The 10,742-nt window shown below is 53.1% G+C and overlaps 1 protein-coding gene across 1 annotated transcript; it reads left to right on the top strand.

The window, feature by feature from the left end:
- Positions 1-4,921: 4,921 nt before the first annotated feature.
- On the top strand, positions 4,922-5,884 carry FOXB1 (forkhead box B1). Its single transcript, XM_076348723.1, has one exon. The coding sequence runs from the start codon at positions 4,922-4,924 to the stop codon at positions 5,882-5,884; it is 963 nt and encodes a 320-aa protein (XP_076204838.1).
- The last annotated feature ends 4,858 nt before the right edge of the window (positions 5,885-10,742 follow it).

Raw genomic sequence — 10,742 nt, forward strand, 5'->3', positions numbered from 1 at the left:
GGCGCCACGCACGGCACAACCACTCGCGCCCTCGCATGCAGACGGGCCCCGGGCCGGGGGCGAGGCGGCCACGGGGGAGCTCGGGCGCCCCAGCCCGTCTCCCTCGGGGCCGCCGGACAGGGCCGCAGCGGCCCCGGGGAAGAGGGAGGACGTGCAGCGCCGGGGCTGCCTCTTCCCTGAATCCGACGAGGATCGGGGTCCACCGATCCTCCAGCCATGAGGAAGGGAGGGTGTCCTGGGACGTGGGGACCGCCTGTCCTCCGATCCACCCCCGGCGGCGGCGCAGCGGGGCCAGGTGCCCGGCCGGGCTGTCGGTGCCTGACATCCCCGACGGGGTGGGCGAGAACAGCGCATACAGGGAAGCCGGCATTAAGCAGCGCGACAGCGACGAGGAGCCAGCGGGCGGCGGCAGGGAAGGGGCGGCGGAGCGCGCTGCCCAACGCCGGGAGCGCCGAGCCCCGCGGGGCGCAGCCGTGCCCGAGCCCCGTCCCCCGGGCACAAAGGGCACTGCAAATCCCGGGCAGTCCTGCTGCTATCAGGAATACAGGTTTGGGGAGCAGCTTGCAGTCCAGCCTTGACGGGCGGGGGGAGTTTGTTTAGTGCTCATTGCGAAAGGAACAAAATCCTTTTGAAAGGGCGCTAAGTAGTTTCACGCCAAAGTGGCAGATTTGGTGAAGAATGTGGGGTGGGACAAAGCCCCGCCGCTCCCAGAGCGGCCGGAGCGCCTCGGGAAACCGCACCGGGAATTCAAGCACACAGAAAAGCGGGAGAGCCCAAATCTCTCCGCTTCCTTCTCCCTCCCGGCCCCCGAGAAGCAAAGGGAAGCAGAACCATTACAAAAAAGAGAGAGAGGCTTAGCCGAAATGCAGCCACGACCAGCAGCCTGGAGTTGACTTTCCAAAACGGGGGAAGCTTGCTCAGAGAGCCTGGCATTGTGTTTCGCAGCCTAGGAAACCCTAAGAAGCTGGTACTTCCCCCCTCCTTTCTCTTTTCTCCCAACTGGTTTGTAAATATTAACAAGGTTGTGAGCTATTCTCTCACACAGAGTGGATTTTTTTCCCCCCCCTTTTTTTTTATCCTTGGAAAACTTCTTGGCTTCCCCCCACAACCCCTCTCCCACTCCTCCCCTCTGCAAAGCTACACACCTGCTTGCGGCCACAAGGATTCAAAATCAATATTGTATTTGTCACTTTTCTGTCTCCTTTTCCTCTCTCAACAGCCCCGCTTGCCACTGAGGCGAATTGTGGATTTATGGAGGAAAATTAGCATAAATTATTACCAAATCTGTAAACGTGTGTGGTCTTGCTTGTGGGAAAGGGGGCTATTGCGAACCTTCCATGCAGAAAGGTGGTCCATGATGGGCTCCATGCAAGGGCTGAATGGCTATTGCACGAAATAGATTTCCATTGGGTTCGCACATTGATATAATTGACTTATGTGTATTTTATACAGTTTTCCCAACACTTCCCCTGAGCTCCTTATTTGAATTAGGCTTCAGAAAAACGTCTATTTGTTTTGGTTTTCTGCACAATGGATTTGGATTCACTTGCCCCCTCTCCTCCTCCCTAATGTTGGCTTTCAAAGTGAAAGGCAAACGCTACAAGTTACATTTAAATCCTACACTGCCCAAGTCTGTCATCTGTTGCGTGCTTAACACGAGGTGAAACTTTGGGTATCAATTACCGGGATGGCTTTGCCTGCCCTACCCCTCTGCTCACACATTCCTTTGCACTGGGGAAAAAAAAAATCGGGCGCCTTACAGCCATACCTCGTTCGCACTCGGAGTAGCAAATGACAACGGAAGTCGACTTTTCTTTAACTTTACAGCTTGCGGGTTCCCATTTGCGCCAGCGGTTGGTTTTTTTCTTTCTTCGAAAAGAAACGGTACCGGCAAAAAGAGGAAGAAAAGAATTTGTCAGCCTGCGAATTTTATTTACTCCCGTGCTGTTTCCGAGCTCTCTTTTTGACTGGCATCCCAGGAGCGAACCTGGGCTGAGAGATAAAACCCGAACTGAGGGGTGTTAGAAGTTGGGGGGGGGTGTCGGAGGTGTCCATTAAACACACGTATTTGGGGGCTCTCAATGCAAAAATAGAAGCCTTCTGCCTGGTGTCCTAGGGGACGCTGGGAGGAATCTGTCCTCATTTCAGAGTATTGTCTTTCCTACCCTCTGACAAACGTCCATCGGCCCATCACCTCTTACCCCTCAAAAAAAAAAAGTTTGGAGGGCGCCTTCCTGCCCTGCCCGGCTGGCACGAAGCATCCCGGAGCCGCTTAACTGAGCCAGGCAGCTCCCGGGCTCTGAACCGCACGAACGCCCCCGAGCCCCTCTCTGCAAGGGGGGTGACATGCGGCAGGTCTCCCCCCAAAAGGGCTCGTTAGCTCGGCAAAGCGGGGCCGAGGTCGGCTTCTCGGACTCCTAGAAACGCAATCATTTGCCCATTATTCTCTAAACGACATCCTGCCCCGAGAGAGAGGGATTAGATGGGACCGAGGGCAGTCGGGTTGGAACGAGGGGAACGCAGTTTAACACACACGACGTCGGAGCTAGCTGCAGCGTGAAATGCGTTTTCAAGCTGCTGCCAGGTTTCAGGGAGCCCTGCTTGATGGGGACTGTCCCTCCGAGAAGACTCCAACGCGCCCGCAGAGCCCGTCTCGCAGCAGCCCGCGCTGCACAGACAGCCGGAGGGGCGCTCCCTTCCCCCACCCCAGCTATTTTTGCTGAATTAAGAAGGTGACATTATTCTTTTCTTCAAGTACTTCTGTTAATATTGAAAAACGTGCGCTTGCATTTCAAGCGGGCGCGCTCAGCCTCGGCAGCCATTTCAATATTAATGAAATTGTTTAATCTCCTAAATTCATCGTGTTTAAGCTACGTTTTGGTGAGTTATTGACCGACTCCGAAAATATTGTTAATGGAGCGTATGTGTATTCACCACAAAGGCTCTTCCTCCCAGGGCGTGCAGCTCCCGAGACAATCTTTTATTCTGGCTCTAGGGTGACAGGATGCACCGCAGCCTCGGGAATACACATCGTACAAACTTCCCTCCTATGCCAGGGCAAGCCTGGGACCTTCCGGGCCTGATCCTGCCCCCAGGACACACGGCTGGCAGCGGGGCTGCTCGCTGGGGCTGCGGTTCCAGGATCGGGCCTCGGTTCCCGGGGAGGAGGCAGTACAGTGGAGCAGAGAGCGCCGCAACTCGGGTGTTACACATCCTGCCTGCTCCTCCGCACACAAGTGCGCACCGAGCAGCACACAGGCACACGAACAGCCCGAGACACATCACGGAAACCCCCGCAGAAGGCGTCAGGTTGACGATATTTAGCACAGCAACCGGTGACACGGACCGGTTACCCCAGACCAGCTCTGCGGGACCCCCCCGCCCCGAGGTCGGACGGCTGGCGCGCAAGCTGCGCCCCGGCGCTGCCCGCCGCGGCCCCCGGCCCCGGGAGCCGGATAGCGGCGCGGAGAGCAGCTCGGCACCGAGCACACCGGGGCTGTGCCCCGGCCGCGGACCAGGAGCCCGGCCGCTGCGGCGAATTTTAAGGCGACTCCCACGGCTTTGCACCAACAGGTCCGCGGAACTAGAGCAACGGTCCTGCCTGGGCCGGGGGGGGGGGGAAGGAAACTTCCAGGGGCGGCTACGGGGGAGCCCCGATCTTTTCTCTCCTCGAAAGAACCTTCGCTCGGGGAGAGCGGATTTGGCAAAGAGAAAGTCTCTCGTTACAGGGAAAAAGGCTCGCCTTAAGTTAGCCAACAATACAAATCAGATAACAATGCAGAACAAACAGAATACCACAGCCAAGCAATTTCCATGTCAAACATCCCACTGCTCGGTACCTCCATTTGTAAGTGTGAATTGCAGACTAAGCTTCCTGCAAAGTCCACAGAGAGGTTAGTGCATACCTTCCCCCCCACCCCCAGCCACCGGGTACCATCGCACTGCAATTCCGCTGGCGGAGCCTTTTCACCCCTCGCCTTGTCTTCAAATGGAAATGATTCCCATTGGCCCAAGGTGTCCATGTAAATAGGTGTAAATGAAACCAGATTATGCCTTTCTCTCCAGCCCCCTCCTCCCCGCTCCCCTCCCCCTGCTCCCAAGGCGATTGTCATATGATAGCAAAGAAGTGGCACATTAATGAAGCGCCTCTACAGGGGTCTTTTCTGCTCATGTCACCACATAAAACTATCAGATGGTTAGAGGAAGGACATGGAGGCAACTACTTAGCTCATCGCGGCTGCAGAGAAGCAAACAAGCCTCTGCTACAGTCCAGCTGCCGGTGGTGTAAAAGAAGCTGATTCAGCCCGCGGAGAAGGGAGGGGTGTACAAGAGGATTCCCAAAACCAAGCCAGCTCGCTGCCTCTTCAGGACTAAACCGGAGCAGAGTGGCCGGGAAAGGAGCTAGAGACACGCCGGAGGAGCGGGGTGGGAAAGAGCCCGGACTCCCAGCTGCGTCCCGGATGCGGACTGTCAACTTCCAGCAACTTTAAGGTGGGCATATGCAGGGCTGGCATGGAGTGGGGTGGGAGACGAGGGGAGGGGATGGGATGGGAGGGGGTCCCCTTCTCCTCCTCGCCGAGACCAGAAGGCAGAGCTACCACTAGAGTAACTTTACGGGCGCGGGCTGCTGCGGGGAGGCCAGGCTGAGCGAGGCCGGAGCTGGGAGAAAGGCGCATCGCTTTTCCCCCGCCGGCGGCGCAGAGCTCCGGGCTGGTTTCCCCTGCCCCCGTCCCGCCCCCCGAAGGCTGAGGTCCGCCGTGCCCCTTCCCCGTGCCCTTCTTTCTCCAGCCCGGCCCCACACCCACCCGCTGCCCCGGCCGGGCGTCGGTGCAAATCCTCTCGGACTCACCCCTCTCCCCCCACCCTCGACCCCCTCCTTGTCGCTGCCCTTCTGCAGATCTCCGCGGGTCCCCTAGCGAAGATGCCTCGCCCGGGCAGAAACACTTACAGTGATCAGAAGCCTCCCTACTCCTACATCTCGCTGACCGCCATGGCGATCCAGAGCTCCCCGGAGAAGATGCTGCCCCTCAGCGAGATCTACAAGTTCATCATGGACCGCTTCCCCTACTACCGGGAGAACACGCAGCGCTGGCAGAACTCCCTCCGCCACAACCTCTCCTTCAACGACTGCTTCATCAAGATCCCGCGCCGCCCCGACCAGCCGGGCAAGGGCAGCTTCTGGGCGCTGCACCCCAGCTGCGGGGACATGTTCGAGAACGGCAGCTTCCTGCGCCGCCGCAAGCGCTTCAAGGTGGTCAAGTCGGACCACCTGGCCCCCAGCAAGCCGGCGGACGCGGCGCAGTACCTGCAGCAGCAGGCGAAGCTGCGGCTCAGCGCCCTGGCGGCCACCGGCACCCACCTGCCCCAGATGTCCACGTACAACCTCGGCGTGTCCCAGCCCTCCAGCTTCAAGCACCCCTTCGCCATCGAGAACATCATCGCCAGAGAGTACAAGATGCCCGGGGGCCTCGCCTTTTCCACGATGCAGCCCATGCCGGCCGCCTACCCCCTCCCCAACCAGTTGACTACGGTGGGCAGCTCCATTGGCACGGGCTGGCCCCACATGTACAGCTCCGGCATGATCGACACCGCCACCCCCATCTCCATGGCCAGCAGCGAGTACGGCGCCTACGGCGTGCCCATTAAGCCGCTCTGCCATGGGGGGCAGACTTTGCCGGCCATCCCCGTCCCCATCAAGCCTACCCCCGCCGCGGTGCCGGCCCTGCCCGCCCTGCCCGCGCCCATCCCCACCATCCTCTCGAACTCGCCGCCCTCCCTCAGCCCCACGTCCTCGCAGACGGCCACCAGCCAAAGCAGCCCGGCCACCCCCAGCGAGACTCTCACCAGCCCGGCGCCCGCCCTGCACTCCGTGGCGGTGCACTGACCCGGGCCGCCCGCACGGACTCCGCCGTTCCCTTTCTCCCAAAGTTTCCTCGGAGCTCCCCTCCCTCCCCTTCTCTCCCGCCTTCCGCTTCTTTCCTCCCCCCTCTCTTCTCTTTTCCTCGAAAGCAGAGGCGACAGCTCCCCGCGGGAGAGTGAGCTTTGCCGTTCGCGTGAGCTGCCCTTTCTGCTTCGCCCCTCCAGCCGTGCCCTCCTCCGCCTCTCCGCTTCTTTCCCGGTTCCGAACTTCAGTTTTCCGCTCTTCTGAGGCAAAACGACCCGACCCGGCCCGCCCCCCTCCCCGCCCGGTAGGAACTGCCATATGCATCACTAGTTTTCCAAAAGTACTTCAGGCATCTTCGGTTCGCCGGGGACCAGGCAAGCCCGGCCCGGCGATGCCTCTTTCCCTTCCTTTGTCTGGGGAAGAGCAGGGGTTTATATAGGACCGACCTTTAAAACCATGAACGGTGTGAAATGGCTGCAGTCTCGCTGCATGAGAGCAGCGACGTTTCCAGCCTCCAAGCAGCAAACGCTTGGATCTTGGAAACGCCGGGAAGCGCTCGTGTCCTTTGTGCGGGTGCGTGTCCGCCCGTGCGTGTCTCGTTGCACCGCAAAGGGCAGGATTCCCGCGGGGCAAGGCTGCGGGACCCGCGGGCTGCGTCGCCCCTAAGACGGAGCGGTGCGCTGGCAGCCAGGGCCCCGCAGGTAAGGGAGGCGGCGGGCGGGCAGGGGGGCGGCGGGCGGCCCTGCCGGCTGCGGCCGGGGCCGCGGGGCGAGCGTGGGGAGCGCGGCGGGAGCAGGGCGCCGTGCAACGGGAAGGCACCCGTTCACTCACTCCATACCTATATTGTTTACAAAGCGCCTGTTTTAATGTAAATACTGAACTTGCATCTGTACTGTGAATCAGATGAGGTCCCCTTTGCAGTACCTGTTGTAACGTGGATGTTTACTGTGGTTTTCAGGTGGAAGAGAAAGAGAAGTTGGTTTGTCTGTTAACTTCTGATTAACCTGAAGGTTTGGGGAGCCGAGGGTTTCTTTGTTTTTTAAATTTTGTAGCTATTTATTTCATAGCTTAAAAACAAACAAACATAATAATAATAATAACAACAATAATAAAAGTAAACCTGTTACCAAGCACACAACCCGGCACAGCTTGAGAAAAGCTGCTGAAGTCACTGGTGAAATGTGGAGTAGTAACACAACAGCAGGTACAAACTGTGGGGGTCATCCTGATTTCTGCTGGAGCTTTGCAGACAAGAGAAAGGGGGCTAGGGAAACTGTAAATGTTTGTGCATAGGAATGATTATAAAATGTGTAAAATGCACTTTTGTTTGATATACTCCTTTCTAGTTTTAGGTAGTTTGCTGGAAACTGAACTGTCGTTCTGTTGTGAACTGCTTAAGTTAAGAAAAAAAAAAGACACCCCCCCCAACGGCATTAGTGTCTATTGAAACTGTAAAGACGTTTCTTTTTAACTTTTTTTTCCTGTACAGAATAAGCATGGCATTTTAAATATTGGTGTTCTTGTTCCCAGCATGTGTGTTTTAAGACAAAGGTTAAAAAAGTGTCTACGTTAAATTATGAACCTAGTCGTCCAAATAATATTTTCTCATTAAAATATGTAAATGCAGATTTAGTTTCTTATTTGTCTTATTAAAGAGTTTACACGAGAAAAGTAACAGCATTAGTTCATGAAAAAGGAATGACGTTATTCCAATATTTAGATTAGAATCTAAACAGCCTTTTCACGGGAGGTTACTATAAATACAGTATTAACATAGCACGTTAGATAAAATTGTGAGTATTGCCGGTTTACCGAAGAGATAACATACCTAAGTGTGTTCTGTGGGTTTTGTATCTATATATCTACACACATATGCATACACACATACGCATTTGTGCCCTATACACTTATACCGACTATAAACACGTATTACGTTTACGCCTGTGTGTATGTATACTTATCAGCTACGTACTCCCAGTCAATTTTTCTCTAAAAAGTATAAAAATTAGTGAGCTTCTATAATACAGAGCAACCATAAAATCTTTAAAGAATTAGTTACTTTTTAAGACTGAGAATTCTGAATTTTTGTCAGTTGTGGTTTTTCTTACAAGTGGCATCTCAAAATCTTTTTCAAGTAAAAGTTAGCTATTGTAGCCTTTTACCTGTCGTTGAAACCTCCTCAAGCGTTGCGGCCACTCCAACCACTGCTATAACTTCTCCATCTCTATTGATGACACTTTCCAAAACCGGTAGGTTGCAAACTCTAACGCTTAAAATTGTACCCGTTTTTCTGGAAGCCAATATACGCTCCCTTTTAAAAAGTAAGGGCAAAGTAGTTACAATGAAAACTGGATCCCGGGCACCTTCCAGTGGGGTTCTCCAATTCTTTCAGGGATTTTACAAGGATTCCGTAACTGTTGCAAATGATAGAAGCAATCTAGTGAAATTAGTAAATAAGTGTCTCGGAGATGAGGCCGTTTACGCCAAGAGCGTAGTTATGAGACAACCGAATACTTAACGGCTTATTAGCAGGAAAACGACATTGTATTCTAATGAACGGACAGGATTCACTAATTCTACGGCAATGATGTTACATCATTGTTTTGCCTCTGCCTGATCTCTCTCTGAATTTCTGGACCATAAGCAGCGCAAGTGACATCCCCATTTCCTCGCTACATACCGCAAGGTCCTTGCAAAAGTTTTAAGATTAATGTAGAGGGTAATTAATCCAGTTGCGACCATTTTTTTTAAAGAGAACGGATCCCACACACAGAAAAAAGGTGGAAAATACATGAATCATTGAGCTGATTAAAATGCATGAAGCTGCTAAAGCTTGTCAGATGGGGGACAACTGAACTCATTCATCAAGTCCAACCCACGATTATATCAACACGATCAGCTAAAGAAAGCATTCAAAACTTATCACCAGATCAATGGACACATAACTCGACAAACTTTTCCTAAACAAGCGATGACCTACATTTTTAGACGACGAGGACTCTTTTTCTCCTTCCTTTCTTTTTTTCTTTTAAGATCTAGTAGTCAGAACAAATCCTCAAAGATGAAATCCGAGCTCAGCTAAGAAGATGAAGCTGCGCGTTCAGGGTATTTTAAAACTATACAGTAATCAGCGGAGATAACCATCTGAAAAGGTTATGCCCCAAAGCAAAATATTTTCAAAAGGTGCAATAGCTTCCTCCCTACGTAATCCGATAGTAAGACTCGCAACCGAACTTTTAAAGTGCCATTTTCCTCCTTATCTCTGCGATTGCCCGAGACTGCCCAAGCCCGAGGAGCCCCTCGCCACCCGCGGCCGCCAGCGCGCAGCCCGCGGGGCCGCCGCCGCGCCCAGGGGCGCATCTCCGCCCGCGCCCGCTCCCCTGCAGGCTGCGACGCTTATTTCAAACAAGTACGCGGCTCAGCGCCTCGCTCGAATTTACTGCTTTGCCTTGTTAAATCTCCCTAATGGCTCAAGTCCAATGTCAATAAACACAGATCTGAAATGGAACAGCAAGAGACAACAGCGCGGAGGGAAGGGGCGAGGGGGGGCGAGTGCATCAGCCGCGGCCGAGCCCTCCGTCGTGTTTAGACACTTCGTGGGGGTCGGGGGGGGGATTTCCTTATTTTTTATTTTATTTGCCAGCGAGACGTTATAAGCTAGGCGTACTTGATGCAAAGAGACCGTTCGTTCTAGGCAAAAGCTCTTTTCTTCCGGCGGATGAGTTTGAGCCCGGCTGCGCAAGGTAAGCCCGCGAACCCAGCCGCGCTTGGCGACTCGGGTTTTTGCTTCGTGTCAGTGCATGGTATGTGAATCCTTTCTCGTCGGGATATTTCTTTTTTCTTTTTTTTTTTTTTTGTTTTGTTTTCTTTCCCCTCGACGTGTGACAAGACACCACCCCACAAGGCTGAATCCTCTATTGAAGAAAGCCAGCTCTTTCTCACCCAGAATATTTATTTTCTCTCGGACCGCGCCTTGCGGGGAAGGGCGGTCTGTGCCAGGTAGGGAGAAAAGAACTCCCCGGCGACCCCTGTGAGGGAGTTTTATGAGCCAGCCTTTCTTCAAAAGTGGTTCCTTGGGAAAGGCAGAAAAAACTTAGCAGCTTCATCAACTTCAGTGACGAATTATCTCGGAATCTTAACATAAATATCACTTTGTGGGTTGGGGGTTTTTTGTTTTGTTTTTATTAACAAAAAGAAACCGAGACTGTGAAGCCTTGGAGGGGCTGTATTTGTTTCTTTTAAACTAACAACAAATTATCTAATTAATATGTTTCAATTACAGCATGAAAAAGAGAGGCTTTGGACCGCCTGCAGTGGGTTTACAATAGCCCCAGAGCCCACTATAAGAATTTACAATAACTTCACATCTGTTTCTTTATTTCCCACTTTTCGAGTCTAAAACTCCTCTCGAAATCACTTCAAACCGTGGCCCAAGTTATGAAATATGGTCTCTCTGCCAGGGAAAAAAAAAAAGGTGGAAAGAAAAAAAGGACAAAACTTTGCAGATCGAGGCTTCATTTGCAAGCTAGAAAGTGAAAGCCCCATTGAAGAGCATTAAACAAATATATTAGAATTCTGTCACTTTATGCAATTGAGTAGATCAAATAAAGGGTCCCAGGCCACTTCATTCACTCTCATTCACTTGAATAGAAAATGCAAAGAATAGCAAACCTAGACTGGGCCACCGATGTAGATTTAGCCCTTTTTTTCTAAGAGACAAAAAGACTGAATTTTCACAAACACATTGCTGACTCGGGGACTAGGAAACCAGCACTGAAACCCCTTTGGAATTTAAATTCATTTTATCTTCCTCTCTCTTTCTGGGTCCGTTTGCGCTACAGGGCGAGTTGCACTGGCA

Source organism: Aptenodytes patagonicus, chromosome 10, assembly GCF_965638725.1.
Source record: "Aptenodytes patagonicus chromosome 10, bAptPat1.pri.cur, whole genome shotgun sequence".
Taxonomy (NCBI): domain Eukaryota; kingdom Metazoa; phylum Chordata; class Aves; order Sphenisciformes; family Spheniscidae; genus Aptenodytes; species Aptenodytes patagonicus.